General features: G+C 41.8%; 1 protein-coding gene and 1 long non-coding RNA gene across 3 annotated transcripts in view; one reads left to right on the top strand and one right to left on the bottom strand.

Moving 5' to 3' along the window:
* Positions 1-389, bottom strand: part of LOC308192196 — a 56,134-nt gene extending 55,745 nt beyond the window's left edge. The window contains exon 1 of the long non-coding RNA XR_013948640.1: positions 342-389. This is a non-coding gene — a long non-coding RNA (uncharacterized lncRNA). The remainder of the gene's footprint in view (positions 1-341) is intronic.
* Positions 390-13,079: 12,690 nt separating this feature from the next.
* LDAH (lipid droplet associated hydrolase) overlaps positions 13,080-22,992 on the top strand; it is a 120,742-nt gene continuing 110,829 nt past the window's right edge. Inside the window, exon 1 of one of the 2 annotated variants that reach the window (XM_080586039.1) lies at positions 13,080-13,278. In XM_080586039.1, the coding sequence (XP_080442165.1) occupies positions 13,245-13,278 (34 nt within the window). In that variant the 5' untranslated portion in view covers positions 13,080-13,244. The remainder of the gene's footprint in view (positions 13,279-22,992) is intronic. The other variant, XM_080586040.1, reaches the window with a different exon arrangement.

Here is a 22,992-nt window from a genome sequence, read left to right as displayed (position 1 = left end):
TCAAGGCAGGAAAGACATGTCACGGGATAAATTAAATGCAGGTGGCGGCCACTTCATACAAATACTATTAGACAAATAATATAAACATAGACTACACTTTAAAAAATGTATCCAGAATATTAAAGCTTAATTAAGTTCTTCTAAAAAGAAGTGAAGGAAAAGGCAACCTCAGAAACAGAAGACTCCCCCAAACCATCTGAAACCTCTTATTTTGCTAATCTCTGTTCTCAGCATCTAAAGCAAGCATTTTAACATAAGCAAACAGAGGCTCGCAGTGTTGACTCAAAACCTGTTAATACACAGTACCTGCAAGCTACAACAAAGCCCTGTATAAATCATACCTCTTTGCTCCCGTGGCTGGTATCTGGCTGTACAGGCATTGACTGAACAAGAAGAGATTGCAGTTGGCTAATTTGCTAGGGCTCATCATCTGCCAGGAGATAGATACGACAAGAGATCAGAGTTCAGTTGTAGTCAAGCAAGACTCAGCTTGCGAACCAGAGACAGTGGCTGGTTGGGAGGAGAGGTTTTCCTCCTCAGATTGGCAATAATATGTCCCCCAAACCAGGAAAAGCTTTATTCTGTGATATTCCATTCACTGCTAAAGTAAAAGAATTAATTCACAGCATTGTTGTGCTTTGGGTGGAAGAATTAACTAACTCGTGACAAAGTGAATTCAGAGACATTGTTCTATTTCCAGAAATATCATAGAGTTGTGTTTTTTATAAATAATTCAACTTTATCTTTAAGAACTCAGGCAGGAACCTAGCTGTACATAAAAATCTGGGCGCTTCTAGATTTTAGGGTTCTTTCAAGACTTAATGTAACCAATGTGCCTGTATTCTCTCTAAGTAGAAACAGCAGCAATTCCAGCATTTGCAAAATTATTGTGAAGATAAACCTATTAAAGATTCATCAGTAATAGAGTTATGAGCTTAAAATAAATCTGTAGCTAGATTTACCCAGTTGAAATTGTGTAAGACTTCGTTGTCTGCTCATTGCCTCAATTTAAAGACAAAAAAAAAAAGAAAAAAAAAGAAAAAAAAAGAAATTCCTAAATGATTTTATTTAGTTGGGTTTGAATTTCGTCTGTCAAAAGAAGACTTGATTCTTGTCACCTCTAATTTTCTTTGCCATTTTTCATGAATATAAGATTTAAAATAAACACAGAATACCGTGAGCCTAATTAATATGAAGTCCTATAAAATTCTAAGATTAAAACCAGCATGTCTTGGCAAAACACACTTTTTTCTATTTTGCTTGAAAAATGAAGAAGTTATGGGGAGCAGAGAATTTGGTGATCAAAAGAATGGCATGAGATATTCAAACAATAAAGATCTTTTTGAGCAAAGGAAACACCTTTACTAAAGGGCAGAAGCTGAAAGCCTGCTGATTATTTACACATTGCACTCACTTGGACTTCTTCCAGCCATATATCAGAATTTCATTTTATCTTATGTTAATTTTTTGGCAAATGACAGTGTGATGCTTGTGAGGTCTTGAGAAATATGTCCTCCAAAAAGCTGATAGCAAATTTTTGTTCACCTTTGTTCTATTTAAATTATACAGACGGCATAATAAAAATAGGAGGGAAAGGGAGAAGGTTGAAAAATCCAGAGCGAGACTATCAGATCTCAAGCTGCTGACTTCTGAGCCTGAAGAAAGAAGTGACCAATTTCCTTTCTTTTTCTTGGAAGCCACAGTGAGGCCAAATTTCATGGAGCAAGCCTTGCCCTGCCGTAGCCATCTCCCTCCTGCCTGCTGGGGAATCAGCCTACCCAACAAAGCGAGCAATTCCAATGGACCTCTGAAATCTAAGGCAGGAAATTCCTTTCAGCACAGCTTTCAGCAATGAAACGGACTGTCAAAACATCTTCCCAGAGGATTACAGAGCTCCTGCCCAGGAATTAGCAGAGAAAGTTCGGCACTTACATTAGTACAATGCCCCCAGCTCCACTTCAGGCTAAACAAGGGCTGAGGCTACTTAACACTTTCAGATTCAGCGCAAGAATGTCACCCTTGTAACACAGGCTATTAAGAAGTTCTAAAAATACATCAGATGTAAGAAAATTCTTCTTGTTGTCCAAAACACAACCTACTGTGTTCCTTCCCAGCTTGTAAATGTTTTCCTAATTAAAAATGTAGCTCTTCTTACTTCTTTCCCATGACTTATGTAATTTTATCAAAGGCCTTTCTATAGTCTTCCAAAAGAACAAGCCGATGCATATGCAATCACGTTCTGCATGTACAATCACATTCTGGTGTCAGAGGGTAGGAGGAGGCATGCATATACATACGTATTGGTCTTGCCCTCTCTTTCAGCCATAGTAACTTGTTGAACATACTGGCCAATTCAGAAATCGTGTTAATTCTAGAGGCTTTATTTATTTCAATAGATAAGGTGGTGCTTCTCATTGGATTTCATTTCATGATGGCTGACTGCCAGGATAGGATTCAATTGCATAAACGCATGTGCAAGCGCAAAGTGACATGCCCCAGGGTAGGCTGACACTGTCCTGAGGTGTCCAGAAACCAGCTGCTGGGCCAGAAAGGAGCAAGTGCCCCATAGGTGCTGCCTCATCTGTGCCAGTTCCTTGAATGGATGTCTTCGATGTGCAATAACATTTCAAATAGCACTCGATGCCTACGTTTAGGCAGCTGGATCTGGCTGCCAATGACTTTGAAAATAGAGTGAACAGCCTAACAGCCACAACAGCAAAAAAGCTGACAGCCGAATTGCTGTGGCAACAGCCTCACCTCACCTCTAGGCTACTTCAGAAATTCGCTGTCTCAGAACGAGAAACTGAAGTGCACCTCCCTCCACCCCAAAAAACAGGTTCCCTAAGACTATAATGGAAAATTCCTTAGAACATTATAAAGTGTCAATGAAAATGATTTTTCTGTATTGTTTCTGTCTACCTTCTAAGTTAACAGGAGTTTGCTTGCAGTCAGACGCCAGCAAGTCACAGAATAGCACTCATATATTTGGTTGGTTGTTTTTTTTTTTTTTTGTTTGTTTGTTTCTTTCTTTTGGTGTGTGTGTGTTTTTTTACCTCCCTTTTAAGTAGGTAAATATCATACAGCAACAAACAAAGATCCCCTGGAATCCTCTCCTCACTTTCCCCATATTAAAATGGGGAAATGCAGTCAGTAAAAGCACCTGACTAAATGCCTGAGTGATAAAACTAGTAGAAACGAGAGAGATGTGGTTCTGGGCTGGGGCAGTCCCAAGCACAAACACAGGCTGGGTGGAGAATGGACTGAGAGCAGCCCTGAGGAGAAGGACCTGGGGGTGGTGGTTGATGAGAAGCTAAACAGGAGCTAGCAATATGCACTTGTGGCCCAGAAAGCCAGACGTATCCTGGGCTGCATCAAAAGCAGCATGGCCAGCAGGGCGAGGGAGGTGATTGTCCCTCCCTGCTCTGCCCTTGTGAGACCCCACCTGGAGCCTGCGTTCAGCTCTGGGGCCCCCAGCACAAGAAGGACGTGGAAGTATTAGAGTGAGTCCAGAGGAGGCCATGAGGATGATCAGAGGGCTGGAGCACCTCTCCTATGAAGAAAGGCCGAGGGAATTGGGGTTGTTCAGCCTGGGGAAGAGAAGGCTCCAGGGAGACCTTACAGTGGCCTTCCAGTTCCTGAAGGGGGCTACAGGAAAGCTGGGGAGGGACTCCTTGTCAGGGGGTGGAGTGATAGGACACGGGGTAATAGCTTTTAACTAAAAGAAGGTAGGTTTAGATTAGATATAAGGAGGAAATTGTTTACTGTAAGGGTGGTGAGGCACTGGCACAGGCTGCCCAGAGAAGCTGTGGCTGCCCCATCCCTGGCAGTGCCCAAGGCCAGGCTGGATGGGGCTTTGGGCAACCTGGTCTGGTGGGAGGTGTCCCTGCCCATGGCAGGGGGGTTGGAACTGTATGACCTTTAAGGTCCCTTCCAACCCAAACCATTCAGTGTTTCTATGATTCTATGTGCCTGTCTATAAGCCAGAAGGAAAGCCTCCATCTTTTAGAATTTTGTCAAGGTAAAAAAGGAAAAATGTAACAGAAAGAACGATGGAGAATCTCTGAAAAATTTGTGCACATGCAGTATTCTGGAGGGATACATCCACGAAAAGCTTGTCCTCTATTTCTAAATAACAGAAAATATAAATAAACCAGAATGGTCGTCCTTTTTTTTTAATTTATTTTTGTACAGGTGAAAGAAATGCCCTGAGAAGTCAGAAACATCAGGTGAAAGAAAAAGGCAGAAGAATTTATCTTAGAATAATGGATGAGCCATCCTAGATACTTTTTATGCAAACTGTAAGGAAACCTGAGGCACTGTGTAACGGGAAACTGCCAGAAACCAGAGGAAAATATCAACAGTCAAGAGCCAAAACACAGACAAGGATCTGAAGGGAGATCAACACAGGAGACATCAGAGCAGGTACCTGCCACAGACTCTCTTTTGGAAGACTTCAGTAAGGCTTTTGACACTCTCCCGTAGCATCTTCACATGCAAACTGATAAGGTACAGGCTAGCTGAACAGGTAGTAAAGCGGACTGAAAGCTGGCTGATCTGCTAGGTTTGAAGGGCTGTGACCAGGGCCATGACGGTCAGTTGAAGGCGAGTCACTAGTAGTGTGCCCATGGGTCGATACTGAGACCGATACTGCGTAACCTCTGCTTTCATGACCTGGACGATGAGGCAGGGTGCACCCTGTGCAAGTTTGTAGAAAATACAAAACTGGGAGGAGTGGAGATGGGCACGCTGCCATTCAGAGGGACCTCAATGGGCTGGAGAAATGAGCAGACAAGAAACTCGTGCGCTTCCACAAAGGGAAGTATGAAGTCCTGCACCAGGGGAGGAATAACCCCCACACAGCTGTGAGGACTGGGGACCAACTAGCTGGAAAGAAGCTTTGCAGAGAAGGACATGGGGATCTTGGTGGACAAGCTGACCATGAGCCAGCAATGCGCCCTTGCAGCAAAAAAGGTGAATGCTATCCTGGGCTGCGTTAGGAGAAACATCCCCAGCAGGTTGAGGGAGGTGATCCTTCCCCTCTACTCAGCATTGGCGAGGCCACACCAAGAATAGTGTGTCAGGTTCTGGGCTCCCCAGAACAAGAGAGATATGGAATCTCCATTTTCAGAAATACTCAGAAATCAACTGGACACAAAACCCTAAGCAACCTGCTGTAGCTGTCCCTATTTGGAGCAGGGGGCTTGGTCTGTACAATCTTCAGGGGTCCCTTCCAACACCATCCATACTGCAAGTCTGTGAACCTGTAACTGTAGTTTAAAAGTGCAGATAGAAAGTGAAAAACATTTTGTTTTGTCTGCTCCATTCTTTACTTTAAGAGGAAAATTGTATCCATCTACATATACTTGTCCACACATTCCACCACCTGTGCAAGACTCAGGAGCAGACAGGTTGACCTCTCTTTCTTGTGATGTCCAATTTGATGTTTGTTTTGGAACTACATCTCTTTCCAAAATTAAACAATGTAAACAGAAAGCCAAAGTCACCTATAAAGCACCGCATCAATACAATGGTGGCAGAGCAGTGAGAAGGAGGGCTTGAAATGATGTTAAAATTTTCTTTCATGTAATACTAACGAACTTTAAGTGAAAACTATAAGACACCACAAAATTAAAAGGGAGTGGTTGCAGTATTAGATTGTATTTCACCAATAAAATAGAGTTTTAGAATATGAAGAATATTGCATTATTACCAATGTTACAGACACAACACACATTGCTTTTTAAGGAATTTAACCTAAGCTTCTGCAAAAGCTGTTGTAAAAGAGAATAACTGAATATATTTTAAAATGGCTGGAGCAGAGAGAATTTTAACAGTAGGTCTTTGCTGCAGATTGACCTCAAGGGAAACCCTCAAGGGTTGATCCCACCGACAAGAAGAAGGAAAAGTGGAGAAAGGTGTTTGCAAAGTTTATCACTTTCTAATAGTTTAGATTTCATCGTCTCCTTCTCACTCTGCATATGAGTCTATGATTGCTTCTGGGGAGTCCACGTAGAGGTAATCATAAACAACAGGTCAGACTAAAATTCACTCTTCTGCAAAGGCTAAACATAAAAGTGATTCATGGAGCTTAGGCCTATGGTTAGGGCTAGAGGTGACCTTGCGCAGAGTACATTCCATGCCTGAGCTGAAATCTGCACCCTCGGAAAGATCAGAAAATCTCCAATGAAGACTCTTGGCCAAAATCAGAAGTGATTTTTAACTTACAGTTTTCATGGTTAGTTTTAGATAGCAACAAAAGAAGGCAAGGGGAAAAAAATAAATTACTTGACTAGCTCTCAAATGTATTTATAACTGGAATTTACTTCTGTGAAATTCAATGTTTTATTTCATATTACAGTTTTTAGCTATTAAATATGAGGCAGTTGCTGTGAGAGTTGTTCCAGTACACACAGCTGCATTAACAGCTAACTAGAAATACATTTTACACTAGTGGGTACTTTCAAGAACCAAATGTCTCTTCAGGAAGTTTTACTAGTAACTTTTTTTTTTTCATGTATTTACCCAGTTCCAGCTAATTCTGTATGTTACTCTCCATGTATATGCACTTTTTTTTCTGTCTGAAAATTAATTTCCACTCATCTATGGGGCAAGATTAACAAAGACACTACCATCTGTTCCTGGACAGGATTTGCTATCATATAACTGTTGACATGTAAAGGGTATTTTATATTTTGATTGGACATTAATAGTGCTTTCTTTGGATTAACTATTTTAAACCGAACTATGAAAACAGCCTTAAATATATAGGTCATAGCAATTATTGTGTTATTTACATTACTAAACAAGTACGCAGCAGATGGCCTCCAGGGCCCTGGCCAGAAGAACCTATCTCCTGCAGATTTATGTGGTGCTTTGAGATACTACCAACTAACTTCTAAAACCTGTTTGAATGCCATTGTGCCTATAGCTTTTTGCCAGCAAAAATATTCTAGGCTTGTTTATTTCAACACCAACATTTCTCCAGGCCTTCCTGGTATCTGGCTACATAAAATGTTCGTACTTGGGCTTTGTCAAAGAAGAATGAGGTAAGCACCAGGGGCCATTAATTAGACAATGGGCCAAATGACAGTCTGTCCACACCTACACTTCCCAGTACTTGGCCCTGATATTTTTGGACCTGGGTGGCACCTCTATGGCCATCAGACATCATTGCTATATTTTGTGGTGGTTGGTTTTTTTGTTTGTTTGTTTTTTCTTTCATGTAAAAGTGCCTGAAATATAGAAATATAGAAAAATATAAAGATGGTTTTGCAGTCCTCCATTTCTCGAAAATGCGTCATGAGAACCTGTGATGGTAGTGAGCATGAAGCCTGCTAGGTTGGCGTTGGATGAGTATATGAGGTGGGGAAGGACAAGTTTGGTGCAGTCTTCTCCATACTGCTTACTGAGAATGACTTCTGGTGGGTGTTATACCCTGAACTGTGCCCAGGATTGTTTACCAAAGTGTTCACAGGGTGAAACAATGCCAGGGAACAGGCTATCTGTTAACTAGTCTTGCAAACGGTGGTTCAGTGCCCAGGAATATTCATGGTCCCGTTTCGCTTCTCAGTAAAAACTTAACCAGGGAATTCATCCAAAATACTCAGGAAGATCTGACCTTATAAAATGCTACCCCAAGCTTTCATGATTCAAAATCATTGTTTTTAATATCCCTGAGTTAAACTGGCCCTTAAATGTACTTATTTTATTCAAGCCCAATCTAGCAAAATATTTATGCACGTGAGCCACTTTAAGCTCCCTGTTTTCAAAGGGGCTGTTTGTATAAGCAATTCTATGCATGCTTAGAAGCTTTGGGACCATTGTTTCATGTAAACCCATTTGTATGCTCCAAGTTTTGTGTTTGCTGGATGCCGACTTTACACGCTGAAAATAAGAATCACATGAGAACAATATTATATACACTATGTAAGAAAATATACAATCTCCAATTAACTTCCATTTCAAAACGTTTGCAGTTAGTTTTTTTAGCCTCATAATACAGGAATACATACTAAAATATTGTTGCTGCCATTTATGATGTGAGCACACTCACTTAAATGCGTACCACAGGGTCCTCATATGCCCACACATAAGAACTCAGTGAGCCAGCCATTTTTCTTCATACAGATGCGGAATAAGAGCCTTTTGGTACTTAATGTTTCCTTCTCTTACACTAATCACCTGTAAAGTTTAGTCTTAAATAATAAAGAAGAACTTTATTTATTTGCAGTCTCTTGCCTCAGTTGTTTAGGAAACTCACAAGGCATCTACTTTTGAAACATTTCACTGTCTCTAGAACACCATCTCTAACTCATCATTTTCAACTGTTCTGTAATAAGAAAAAAAACTGTTTAAGAAAAAATAAAATAAGAAAAATAAAATAAGAAAAAAGAAATAAGAAAATATAGAAATAAGAAAAGAAAAAAAAGAAATAAGAAAAAAACTGTTCTGTAATAAGAAAACCACAGGGAACGTTATGTACTTCTGAGAAATTCTCTTTAGACACAATGAGCATACAAACAATAGCTTAACTGTTCAGTGTGAAATTTACTTCCATGAACAACCTAAATATTTATATGATCCATGCATATTTTTAAAATCTTAATTTTAAGATCATGTTTATACTGAGATTCAATATATTTATTCCTGAGAGAGTGAATAATTCCACAGAAAATCTAATCACGATCCAAATGTTGCAATCTACTGTTTGCCTTCCCTATGCAGTCAAATTTCTTCATTTAACTAGTGCAGCGTGCTTTCACAGAATAAGAAAGATAATTAAAAAAAAAAAAAAAAAAAAAAAAAAAAAAGAAGCAGCAGCAGGATTGTATATAAACCAAAATTGGCAAGGAAGCTGGATCTAAAGATGCAGAGAAACTGTTTTTCTCCATGTTGATTAAACAGGTAATTTAAAATATTAGCAACACTGTGGACAGATGGACTTCTGCAAACAGAATTGTATCAGTGTCCTTTGACAGATCCTGCTTATCTTCATTGTAACAAGACATTTGATAAACTCTCTCCAAAAAACACTATGCTTCAACAACATGGAGACTAATGTTTTAACTGTAAAGAGTTACTGAATTCTTGTATCTTGACTGTAAATTACACTTAGAGCATTACCTTTCTCTGTATTACCTCTATTATGTTCCCTTCTCTGCGTGCATTTAAGAGAAGCCATGGAGACCAGAAATGCCTTTCCACTGCATTCAAAGCACCAGCGAGCAGAAAAAATGAAGAGCTGGAGAGTAAAGGCATTTATATCGTTTGGTGAATATCAAGAAAGACATTTTTTCATATTCACAAATAAGCTACTGAAAATAATAAATCATCAGGTGTGTCTTATTGATATGTATGTATGTATTCATATATACTGTCCCACTTTACTACTGAACTTATAAATTATATATGCAGTAATAGGGAACAATTTGTGATCTCCTGAAAATACATTCTCCAGATTGAATAATAATGCTTCAACACTGCAGACTATAAATATTTGATTCCTCCACAATACACAGAAATTTGGCTTAAGAAGTAAGTTCAGGAATTGGTGAAGAGATGCCCTTAAGGGATCAAGGAGATTTTTCTCCTTATGTGAGAATATGTGATGAAAATATGTATTTAAAGATCAGTTACAGCAATGAAATAAATGATTGTCTAATGTCCCAGATGACTACAGAATGGCCAGACCAACTAAGATGACGGGCTAATAAGCAAAACACGTTGCCCTCAAAACAGCTGCTCCAGCAGCTCACATCCCACCACTAGAATATTGATCTGTTAGCACAGGTACTATTTTGATTAACCTCTACTTTTATTATTTGTTTACTACCCATTAAAACACCCAGAACAACTACGGATCTATAATCCACAAAGTTAATGTATGATATGTATGATACATATTTGCTAATTCACAAAAAAACAGCTATCCAAGGAGTACATTAACAAATAACAAGTAAAATACAAAAAAAAAAAAAAAAAAAAGAGAATCAATGAATTGCTATCCTACACTGAACTATTGCAATTATTATTAACACTAAGGATAATGATGTATATGAGCAATGTCTTGAGCAATGTAAACATATCACGGAATCCAGTTTGAATAAAATGCAGGTGAGAATAATTTAAGCCACCCCTCTGTAATTCAAGCAAAGTGAAAGAGTTGTTCATGCATTCCATTCCCCTGGGGAAAACACTATGAAAATTTATGCTAATCAGCAGTCTTATGGTCTCACTTAATAAATTAAAAGTCACTGAGCACCTGCACTGTAAAAAACATATACTAAATCTCACATAAAACCATGGCTTATATTTCTCTTGTGAGGACAACAACCACAAATTTTCACAGCTATTAAAACAAATTTAAGAAAATAAGAGCAAACAATTTAGCAGTCAGTTACTGATAAATAGAACATTGCAAAGATCATATTGGCAGCGACCATGCAAAGCCCTTCCTCTTGCTTTCTGTCATCTACTCTCATCACAGCTAGCAATCAGATCACAAAGTGCAGAGTAAAAGCCTGATGATGTTCTTCTTGCAGGGAGGAAAAGCCAGCAACCTTGGAATTTACATCTAACCATCGTGGTTTTTGCTATTTTCATTAACGTTTTAAAGTGGGAACACTGAAATGATTTCTTCAAGAAGAGAAATTCACATGTAAAATCCAGGACTGAGAAACTGATTCCTTTAAAAGTCCATTCAAAGCAGAGCGGGGCAAATTGCCTCACTGTACTACGAAGTCAGAGATCGGAGTTCTTTGTGACTTCACTGCAGGGATTTACCAATTCCAGCTCATCTGAAATGCAGTACTTGCAGTCGTCATTTTAACATTCACCCATGAGCTTACTTGCTGCTGGCAGTGGAATCTTATAAACAGTTTAACAAAATGTTGCACTCTGATCAACATAGTCTCAGGCACCTGGGCAGTACTTTGATAGTTTGAACACACACATTAGATAAATTGAGATCTGAAACAAGAAATGGCCTGTAGGGCTTGACACAAAATTTCAGAAAAAGCGGTGCTAGTTGTAAACAGGAAGATGAAAACCTTATCAGATGAGGCCCAAAGTCCATTCTGTCTTTGATAGCATCCACAACCAGCTGTCAAGGAAAGGACAAGCACATTGTGCAGCTTGCCTGCTGCATCCATTCAGGCTCCAGAGGAACGATGGCTCTGGGCCTCTCAGCCTCCAAGCAGCACCTCCAAGCTCAACAGCCCCTGAGGGATTCCCTTCAAAAATCTGCATCATCTTTTTTGCAAACCCTGTAGACTTTTGGGAACTGTGACAATTCCAATGAAGCTAAAAATATGTTAAAATGCTTTTTGTTTTGAAACTGCTGACCCTTAGCTTGGTTCATTTTCCATGGTTTTTGCAATAGAAAAGAAAATGAGGAATTACTGTGTACTCAACACAGTTTCACACATCAATGTATGGGCTTCAGTCCTTATTCCCCCAGCCTCCATCACCCATCAGCTTCAGACTTACGTTTTATTTAGTGCTCTCTGAAGGAAAAGTTTCACACGTCTGAAAAACTCTGTCACATCTATAGATTTTGTAGCATTATTACGCCCATTCTGAGAGGTGGGAACTGCCAGAACTGCTGACCACATAGAAGTGAGCATATCATAGTCACATGCAGAGAGAATGATGATGTCCATTTCCAGACGGTTACTAAATCTTATTTGGTTCTGGCCGTTGCTGAGCACAAAGCACTGATATTCCTCAGAGCATCTGTTGTGATGCCAAGGCCACCCTCAGGAACAGCAACCATTTCTTCTGAGCCTATTCTGTCTAAGCACTGAGACTTTTATCTCATGCATCGATATTTATCTATCATCTTAGTGCTCTATCAGTCAGAACTCAGAGGTCCTTCTGCAACCTGACAATAATTTTTACTAACTGGAGCAATTCAGTCTGAACAAAATTTTTTACTGTTTCACTATCCACCTCCTTTTCTAGAGTACTTATGGATATGCTGAACAGTACTGATTTTTGCACAAATCTTGTACAATCCTACCTGTTATTCCATCCCCTTTGAAAAAAATGGTGATTTAATCCTACCTTCTATACCTACCTTTTGGCTGGGTATTTACCCATTGTAAATTTTACCCCATAACAGCTGAACCTTTTCAGAGTCTGATGAAATCTCTTATTAAAAAGCCTTTCAGAAATCCGGCTTTCCTTGTCCAGATGTGGTCACCTGGCTCCTCCAAACATTCCCAAAGATTTGTGAGGGAGACATGACATATCCCTACGAAAAATAATGCTCACTTTTCTCTGGCGTACCATACTTATTCCCATTCCACTCATTCTTGTCTTCATTATTCTTTCCACCAATTTGTTCAACACATGCATTGATCCTTACTGGTTCACAATCATCCAAGTTCCTCTTGGAAACATTTAGATGTTGTACAACTTATTTTTTTACTTTCTCTCTACTAAAATTTCAATTTGAAAGAGCTCTTCCAACACATATCAAAAAAAAAAAAAAAAAAGAAAAAAAGACATGTAAACCTTGCTAAGGTCCTCAGAGCCAAACATGGGGTTGGTTTTCTTCATTACAGCTGTGTGCTCCCTGATCCCCCTTCAAGCTGCGGGGACAGGCCACAGCAGTACCCTCCCATCTGAGAACATATTTCCTCCTACTTTTGAGGCCTTTTCCAAGTTGATCCTCAAAACCTTTTTTTTCTGGCCTTATCGTGATTTCACATCCTGGGCATCCAGGTTTATGCCCTCGTCTACCTTCCTAGTTTTGATGTTTAAAATTTTGGGGGACGTGTTCAGGCTTCCGCTATCCCTCCCCTCCTTCGCATTTTGAGCACGGCTGCCTCGCTTTCCTCTTCCAAACCTCTCCCAAACCTCCTCCCCCTCCACCCAAGCTCCCAAACTACAACCCTGAGGCGAGGCCAACCATACACGACCCCAACAACCCCCCTGAGGGTTGATCTTCGGGGAACCCAGCTCTGCCCCTTCTTAACCCCTGGCGGGGCCCGGGGAAGGCGGCACCGCCTCGGGGCCTCGCCCCGGCGGCCGAGGCGGAGCAGGGCGAGGCGGGGAGGAGCGGGACGAGGCGGGGAGGAGCGGGGAGGAGGAGCGGGGAGGAGGAGCGGGGCCGCCCCCGGCCCACCCCGCTCGGCCCCAGGCGGAAGGAGCGGCCCCGCCGCCCTCCGCTGCTCCCCGGCCGCCTGCAGCCGCCCGCCCCCGGCAGACATTGGGGGCGCCGCCGGTCCCTCGCCGCCGCTATGCTGGGCGTCGCGGAGCCCCCCAAAGGGGAAGGTACGTGCCCAAGCGATCTCTCCCCTCCCTTCCCATCCCTTCCCCTGTGCCCGCTCGCCTTGTGGGGGCCCTGCCCGGCTCGCTGGGCCTGCCCTGCCCGCGGTGGAGCCTCGATATTTGGGGACAGAGGTCCGTGTGCCCCCCCCCCCCCCCCCCCCGTGCTGTGAGCACCGGCCCTTATGTAACGGCAGTGCTGGTCCCCGAGCCGTGTTCCACCCTATAACGTTGGTAATTGCTGCTGTAACACATCCCCGAGGTTCGTACGTGCTCCCTGTATTTGATTTTTGTATCTTTTCCCTTGGCTGGTGATGAAACTTCAAGGGTCAAACCCTAAGCTGCGTCTCTCGTCTCACAAAACAACTGCAGTAATGCTGTTTGCAGGGTTTTCCTGTAATATCTCGCTACCTGTTTCTGCAAAACATCTCTTGCAGCTGACTGGTGCTCGTTATCTAGGCAGCAAGTTGCAAAGCAGGTAGGATTAAAACCTGTGTGGCCTATAAATGTGGAAAACAAGATCATAAACGCTCATAAGCATAAAGCAAGCTGAGATTTCTAAGGGGAAAGAATGATGTTTTTTTCTATTAGAGTAATTCACGTGGTTTGGGAAAGCAGAGAGCCTGGCAGGCGTACACGCCCTTCTCCATCAGTCTGGTCCCAGAGCATCGTCACTGAGCGCAGGCGTGGGCTCGAGGGTGGGTGCTGCAGCAGAGAGGTGCCTGCCCCGGGCAGGGGGCGAGTGGCAGGGTCAGGAGGCAGCGTAGGAGGTGGTACAGAAGCAGGTGGTGAAGGAAAATGAAGATAGTGGAGCGTTGTGGAGGCATGGCAGTTGTTGATGGCTTTCCTCCTGGTAACTTGTTTGCCGTGTTTGTGAAAATGATGAAGCAACTTCTTTTCTTGCGACTTACGTATAGCGTTAAAGCCTTATCATCAGAAGACTCAGACTGCTTGAATGACACAGGCCCTCATTCGACAAGGTGCAGTATGCTCCAGGCCCTCTGGGATGCTATGGTATTCAGCTATGGTCTGAGAGTATCTGTGTGGATCTGTTGCAGTATCTGTAAATGAATTTGTATTGTGGGTGAATCAGGGATTATAAGCTTTCAAGTGTTAGTTAAGCTTCTTGCAATTTCCTGTATTCTTGTGGCACTTGCTTATGATGCTAGTGAAGGAAGCAGTCGCATATTTACAGATGTAGGTAAGTCATAACATTAACAATTACTGTTTTCCTTTGTGGAGTTACTACAAAGGTTATGTAAAAGCAGGTGAAATCAGCGATCTCTCAAGAATCTTTGACAATGCCCTGAGCAGATGCTTGTGAAAGGGGCAAGCATATGTGATTCCTCTTTACCTCACTCAGCCTGCAACAACATGTAACCCAGGAACTTTCTGGAACAGGTATACTGAAGACATAAAATTCCACAGTGGATTTCTTCCCCGTGAACTTGTTCTTGCCTTGCACCCATGTGTATTTCTAGTGTTCCCAATATCCAGTGTCAAGGTGTTCCGTGGCTCAAATACCCATTAAGGAGGAACCTCCATTGGTTTTGAACTTACTTTCCGCTACTTAATTTGATATTTCCTACTTCTTAAATTCAAAGAGACAGTGATGAGTTATTCCCTGTTTATGTGCTTCATCTGGTTTACAAATGCAATTACGATAAATTGTAAATGAGTAATCAAAAAGGCAATTGATTTATTAGAATGTTTGTACATTGGCTGGAAAAAGGGGAGGTCCCTATTTTGGGGTAACGCCTAGGTTATGTCTGCCAAGCATTAGGAGCAAACTTTCAAGGTGTAAGTTTTAGTGTTGTTTTGTGGACAGTTGTACAGACAACAGATATGCAATGTAAAAAGGACGGTTAATATTTGCTTATTTAGATTGGGCACATTGTTAATGGTGGCATAACTATGGCTTTTTTATTCTTGACAAACCACCGTGTAATTAATCTGTGAATTTTTATTAAAAAGCTTGACTAAATTGATTCCTGCTTACAGTTTGATAATATTTAGATGTTTGATAAGATTTATAAACAGGTTACACTGGGGGAAGCAAGTAATTCTGTTACAAGAATATTCATAATAGAAAACAAACGTGTGATATGAAAGGTCTGAATTTAACTGAGTCTTTGGCTTGAAACAAACCTATAATACTAGCCTGAGTACACTGTGGATGAGTGCAGTGAATGAGAGAACTGTTTGTTTACCTAGCTAGGTTTGCACAAACTCCTAATGCAGCTGTGCATTGTGTAAGTGCCTTGTTTTCATGTATTAGGTAACTGATGTGCCAGAACAGTGTCTCAACAGAGATGCTTCAAATCCAAGTGTGGCAGGATTTCTTCCTTCAGTATCCTCGCTTCCTGCTGCTGCTAGTAGCCATGCTGTTCTTTCGTTGCTTTCCTTTTTCTGTCTCGTCAGACTCCATTTACAGCCTGTTCCCTTTTCCTTTATTTAGACAGCTTGCTTACTCAAATTTCTTTTTTTAGAAAAGAAACCAAAACAACAACAAAACAAGTTAATAGGAATTATTTTGTAGATATCCACCCACCCAAATTTTACCTTTCAGAAGAAATTGGAGCACTAATTGGGAATAAAAGCAATTACCAGGTGATAACTAAATTATATTTGCACCTCAGATGAACACATGCTTTGTATGTATGTGTAATTGTACTTAGTCATGTGTTGTCAGGGGTTGGCAGGACTATTTTGGTGGGAGAAGCAGGGGCCTTGTACAAAATAGTGATGCTTCAGGGATTATTCTTGTTTTGAGGAACAAGCTATCACTGTTTCCAGCATGCCGAATCGACTTGGATCCTCCTGTTACTAGAACTGCCAGTCTGAATGTCAGAGCACAGATGCCTGGAGAAACTTTTCAGCTACTGCACCACTTTCTCCAGCCTGGCTGTTCAGCTGCTGTCCCATCCACTTCGCTAGCAGAATGATGAGCTCACCATTGCATCTTACTGGGAGAGACTCAGATTCTAGGACTTAGAAAAATAGTATAGACAACTCTAATATGTTATTCTAGCAACTCAGGAGGACGTCCAATGCTATTTGATGTTCTTCTTTGTAGTCTCTTGTTTATGTCTCGTGTTCATTGATTCTCCCATTTGATTTTCTTTGTCTGTTGCCCAGAGCTGCCCAAGGTCTATTTGTTGTCATGCCTTGCGGTGTCTTCCTAGCCTGATGAGGTTAGTAAATGAATTTCAGAACGTGCAATAGGCGGGAGGTGCTAAGCAGCAAGCATAGGTTGAGGGATAACTGGAGAAATGCTGCTGAGACTAGTAAGTTGATCCATTGTAAGTAAACAGTATTTTGCCTAATTCTCTATGTCCTTGTTAGAAAGCAAGCAAAACAGCGGTAGCTAGATACTCAAGCTGAAGGTGAGATAAACAGTTGATGTAAGAACATGTGCAAGTTGAAATAATAAAACAGGAAGAAAAAAATAGTGTTTTGAATTCAGAGCATGTGTTAGGCTTAGGTAGGGCAACTAATGCAAAACTGTGGAAGAAAGTGAGGAAAAAATGAATAGCTCTACAGAAAGATTCATGCTGTACAGCACTGCAAAGGATCAGGGGAACCAAATGGAGGACAGCCTGATGCTAATTGGATCGGTGTATGGTTGTTAGGTTTTCTTTTGCTTTGATATCTGCTTCTTGCTAGTATTCATTATGCTCTTTGAGCTTTGCCTTACTTAACAAGAAGAAAGAACAGACCTCCCCCTTGAGTAGTGAATCTAATAGGTTGTGAAAAAGGAGTTGTTTGACATTAGATGAAGTAGCAACTGCTTTTTGCTTCTTTTGCCTGACATTAATGCTGCTGAAAGGTGGGCGTTTCTTCAAAATCTTAAATTTTAGATGCTCTGGTTTAAAAGCTTGTAAAGATTAACATTACTTTAAATTCTAGCTTATTTTTGTTGAATATTGTCGATACTACCTCTATGAGTTAAGTAGCAGTCCAACAGAAATGTGGCTCTTGTAGGTTGCTTAATATACAATAAAAAATAAGAGCATAAAACATTTTTACAGAGCGAAATGTTTATTTGACTTAGCCTGTTTTTTTGGTTTGTTTTTTTCTCTCTTGAAAAAAGTGCAAAGCTCTCTGTTTCCTAGAGATAGTAGAAATTAAACATCAAAGGAGCATTATGTTTTTTTTAGTGAGCAAGTGTTTTTTTCCCAACCCTTAGACCAGAAGCATACCCATTTGCATAGGTATTTGGGGGTGTTGAGGGATGAGAAGCTCAACAGGAGCTAGCAATATGCACTTGTGGCCCAGAAAGCCAGACGTATCCTGGGCTGCATCAAAAGCAGCATGGCCAGCAGGGCGAGGGAGGTGATTGTCCTCCTCTGCTCTGCCCTTGTGAGACCCCACCTGCAACCTGCATTCAGCTCTGGGGCCCCCAGCACAAGAACGATGTGGAAGTATTAGAATGGGTCCAGAGGAGGCCATGAGGATGATCAAAGACCTGGAGCACCTCTCCTATGAAGAAAGGCTGAGGGAGTTGGGATTGTTCAGCCTGGGGAAGAGAAGGCTCCAGGGAGACCTTACAGTGGCCTTCCAGTTCCTGAAGGGGGCTACAGGAAAGCTGGGGAGGGACTCCTTGTCAGGGGGTGGAGTGATAGGACACGGGGTAATAGCTTTTAACTAAAAGAGGGTAGATTTAGATTAGATATAAGGAGGAAATTGTTTACTGTAAGGGTGGTGAGGCACTGGCACAGGCTGCCCAGAGAAGCTGTGGCTGCCCCATCCCTGGAGGTGCTCAAGGCCAGGCTGGATGGGGCTTTGGGCAACCTGGTCTGGTGGGAGGTGTCCCTGCCTACGGCAGGGGGGGCTGAAACTAGATCTTATAGGTCCCTTCCGACACAAACCATTCTATGATTGTAGGTTTCAAGACCTTTGTGAAAATATTGTTAGCACAAACAAAAACTGAGGTCTTTGACTGACAAAGGAAGAAAGAGATCAAACATAAACATCGGTGTTTTGTTGCCGGAAATACAAGGACATGTTAAATCCCCTTACCTACTCTGTAGAGTGCTGTGAACCAACAGTTGATGCTTCCAGCTGTGACTGTTTTCATAAAGAATGCTGTTGTGCCTTATAGCCTTAGCTGTTTCATCCCCTTGAGAATAGTGAAAAAATCAAGACAAAGAGTGTGGTAATAGTTTTGTTATCATTTATTTATGTTAATTGACAAGAATTCAACTTGATTCTTCTGCTGTCACTAGTATGTGTTGAACTCTTTTAAATGAAAATTCTCAGGGAGATCTAAGGAGTGGTAGAAGCTACAGTAGGCTTTCCTAATCCATTTCCCCTGGGTTATTGACCATGATCTCCATTAAATAATTTTGTATCAGACCAATGTAGACATGTAGTAGCATTATAGAATCTGAAAATGTTTTCTGATTTCTTGACTCTTTACCCCCAAAACTATTTATATTGGTGCAAAGCACCTTCTTTGGATCACGATTGATGGCAAATATTAGGGAAGCAATTTTTCTGTTGTAGTTGCTCTGTATTATAACATTGTATACCAGTGATCATTTGCAGCCGTAGATCCCCTCTTCTGTCTGCAGCTCATCAGAGACATTCAGCAAACAGATCCATCTATTGCTTATTTGAATCCACAAAATCTGGACCTTTTAAAGCTAATGCTTTGATTCTTGACTTCTGCCCTGCTTTGCTGAAAGGTTTCTCAATAGTTGACATTATAGTTTTTGGCACTTACAAGGGACCGTTTGTCCAGTATAAAATTGATACCCAGAAGTTCTTTTCCTGTCTTCCCTTCCCCCCAGGACAACACACAGTTTCTTGGTGATAATTATGAGATTATTAGCTGTAATGAAATCGAAGTTTTGTGTTGATACTGGAGATCCAGTTTTAGAACTAGGCTTCTTCCTATTCGGGTCTGTGCAGTCTCCTGTACAATGTCTCTGTACAAGGTTCTGAAATGAAAACTAGTTCTGGTTTCCATTCTGCACTTCAATTTTTTTTATCATTACAGCTCTAAGCATGAATAAGCTGTAGCCTGTACACCATTCCCATGCATTTCACAGACATTTTTGCACAGTCATCAGTGAAATTCTTTTAACCGAGGAAGCAGTGGTGTTGGGGGGGGCAACACAGGAACAAAACAAGCTAAGGGCTTCAGATTACTAGGTCACTGACTGATCCCTGAATGAAAGTCCTAATTACTTCCCTTGTTTTAGATGGAAACAGCCTACTGTTCTGAACTGTCTGAGGTATAGATGTTGTGTTTTACTGGGTTATTTCATTTAACTACATTGCTTTATTTGACATGTCCACAGGGTTTCCCTTGTTTTCACAAATAACACAATGGTTTTTACTTACTGCGTCAGCATGAAAGGGGCTAGCATGTCCTTTCCATCATATGACTGGCAGAATTATACTGTAAAATAAAATGCAGAAATGTTTCAGTTACATTTGCTACTTACTGCTGCTGCTTTTCTTATACAGAATGAGTCAAGATTTGTGACCGATGTCACAACAGCTTGCAAAGTCTTTGGCCTATGCTTGGAGTTTTTCTACTGAAAATCTGGCATCTACTGTTTGTCTGTAGTTTGTCTAAAGAAATCCTTGCTGAGATGTAGGCATCTTGCATTCCACCCCTCATTCGCTGCTGCAGGTTTCCTACCAGGTCAGTCTGTCTGTTCCTACTGCTACCAGCTCTTTGCCGTTAGCACGTTAGTTCCAGTCTGCAAATCAAGGAACTTGTGTCAGGTCTGGATGGTTCTGTTCTGGGGGCAGTGTTGCAGAAACTGTTAGAGCCTTAGCATCTAGCAGTCAGCAGGAGCAATCCCACTTCCTATTTTTTCAGTTGCTCTTTCGCATTGTGATATTGAATTCAGTCACATAAACTCACCATTTAGGGTGTGTTTGTTTTTAAGCTGGTACAGTTAATCCATGGAATACATCTACTTCAGTTTCCAGTGTTTTTGGGGGCTGATGACATTCCTTTTCTCTGACCTATATACTTTGTTGTTGTCATCTACTATATTCATGAAGCTCTCTGCTGCCTTTGCTGAGGTATTAGAAAAATTGGCTGAGATCCTTGTAGCACTTCATCGCTGATCTTTTCTGGTATTTTAGGGCTGTTAAGAATAGTAAAAAGTTGGTTTGAAGAAACCTGTGGAGAACATTTGGTCCAACCTGTGGAGAAAATTTGCTCCGATCTTCTATTCAGACCAAAATTATTTTGTCTAGCTGAGTCTTAAAAACTTCCAATGGTAGAGGTTCCACTGCCTCTCAGACTTATCATCCATTGTCTTCCTAGTGAAGAAATCTTTCATAATGTCCAAATCTCTCAAGGCGCAACTTGTAGCTGTTGCCTCTTGGTTTACCACCTGCTGTTGCAAAGAAAAGTCTGGCTTTGTAGGTATCTTTCAGATTGATCTAGGTTGCTATTAGATTACAACTTAACCTCTTCTTGGTGGAATAGAAAAATGCAATTTTTAAGTGTTGGTCCGTGTCCTTTAGACATGAGTCATGCTTCAGCACCTGTATCATCTTGATTGTCATCTGCATGACTCTCTCCAGTATGCTAATGTCTTTTTTGTACTGAGGAGTCCAAAACTGGGCAAAGTGCTCCAGATGCGTTCTCTCCAATGCCAAGCAGAGGAATATAATCATACTAATTAACCAGCTGGCTACTCTGGCAAATGCAGCCTTGTATATGCTTGCAAGGGCACGCTACTGACTCATGTCCAACTTGTTGTCCATTAGTGTCTTTTCTGCAAAGCCGCTTTCTCACCCGTGAGCACCCACCCCGTGCTGTGTTGGTTTATTGAACAGCTGCAGGTGCAGGGCTTTCTGCCTGCCATTGGATTTCACGTGGTTTCTGTTAGGCTGTTTTTCTAGCCTGTCAAGGTCCATTTGGATAGCAGCACTGCCTTGGAGTGTTTGAGTTGGTCTCTTTCTCCCTATCCAAGACTGGTGTTATGCACCAACCTGCTGACAGTGCTTACTGTCCCATTGTACAGATAGTTAATGACAACACTGAACAATATTGTCCCAGTATTGATCCTTGAGGGATACGGCTGGTAAATTAATGTTTTTCTTTGTTGTGTAGGATTTTGTTGAGTCTTATGGGTTAAGCTAAAAAACATCTACTTTTCTCCCCTCATCGAGTCATTTGTCCTTCATAAAAGGCAGGGAGGTTATTCAGGCACATTGTGCCCTTGCCAAATCCGTGCTGGGTGTTCTCAGTCACTTTTGTGTGTCTGAATACAACTTCGGGAGGATTTTTTGTGACAGCTTTCTGAGAACTGAGATGAGGCTGACTGGCCCTTAGCACCCTTCATCCACCATCTTTAACACATGCTTTATGGTTGCCTTTTTTGTTGTTTTCAAACACCACCCCTAGTCATTGTGACAAATCAAAAAAGGCAGGGAATGGACTCACAACAGCCCTGGCCAGCTTTTTGGGCACCCTGGGATGTCTCTTATATGGTTTTGTGGAAGAGCATATGTCAAGTTTGCTTCACTGTTCCCTTTTCCTTTACTTTGGTTCCACCACTGTTCTATGCAGGCAGGATCTCTTGACTCTGTTGAGAGTGGAAAGGCCTTACAGAGAGATACGGACAAAGTATAGAGCTGGGCAGTCACCAGCAATATGAAGTTTAGCAAGAGCGTATGCCGGATTCCACACTTGGGAAGGGACAACCACAGATTTGAGTACATGCCTGGGGGATGAGAGGCTGGAGAGCAGCTCTGCAGAAAGAGATCTGAGGGTTTTGGATGACAGCAAATTGAGTATGAGTCAACAGTGTGACCTGGCAGCCAGGAGGGTCAGCAATGTCCTGGGGTGCATCAGGCACAGCATTACTAGTTGGCTGAGGGAAGGGATTATCGTGCTCTACTGTGTGATGTAGCCTCAGCTTGAGTACTGTGTGCAGTTTTGGGTGTCACAGTATAAAAAGGACATAAAACTATTAGAGAGGGTCCAAAAGAGGGCAGCAAATATGGTGAAGGGTCTAGAGGGCAAGACTTACAAGGAGCAGCTGAGCTGCCTTGGTTTGTTCAGCCCCGAGCAGAGCAGGCCGAGGGGAGGCCTCATGGCGGCCTGCAGCTCCCTCACGAGGGGAGCGGAGGGGCAGGCGCTGAGCTCTGCTCTCTGGGGACAGCGACAGGACCCGAGGGAACGGCATGGAGCTGGGACAGGGGAGGGTCAGGCTGGGGTGAGGGAAAGGTTCTTCACCCAGAGGTGGTCAGGCACTGGGACAGGCTCCCCAGGGCAGCGATCCCCAGGGCACCAAGTCTGCTGGAGTTCAAGATCTGTTTGGACAGTGCTCGCAGACATAGGGTCTGATTTTGGGTGGTCCTGTCTGGAGCCAGGACTTGGACTTAGTGATCCTTGTGGGTCCCTTCCAACTCAGGAAGTTCTGTGGTTTTATGATTATCTTTGCCCTTGTGATTACCACTGTTTCCCTCACTTAAGTGTCATTCTTCAGATCAGGTACGGCGACCTGTTTGTCCTGTCTTATGATTGGGTAATTTATAGGCCATATTTTAAACAGCTTACTCTGGTGATGTTATACAGTGCTAGACCAAGTTTGTGATAGTTCTTCCACAGAACAGTATTTTTGATGCAGATCACAAATGTTTTTTCCCAATAGGTCTTTCAAATAAAACCTTAATTCCAAGTAATAGTGTAAGGTAGAGCAGTTAATAAGCTATCAGGACAGTTGCATAAATAATTAA

This window comes from Anser brachyrhynchus (assembly GCF_964034855.1).
Source record: "Anser brachyrhynchus genome assembly, chromosome: 3".
NCBI classification, from domain to species: domain Eukaryota; kingdom Metazoa; phylum Chordata; class Aves; order Anseriformes; family Anatidae; genus Anser; species Anser brachyrhynchus.
Note: the sequence above shows the minus strand (reverse complement) of the source record. Positions and strands in the feature narration are given on the sequence as shown.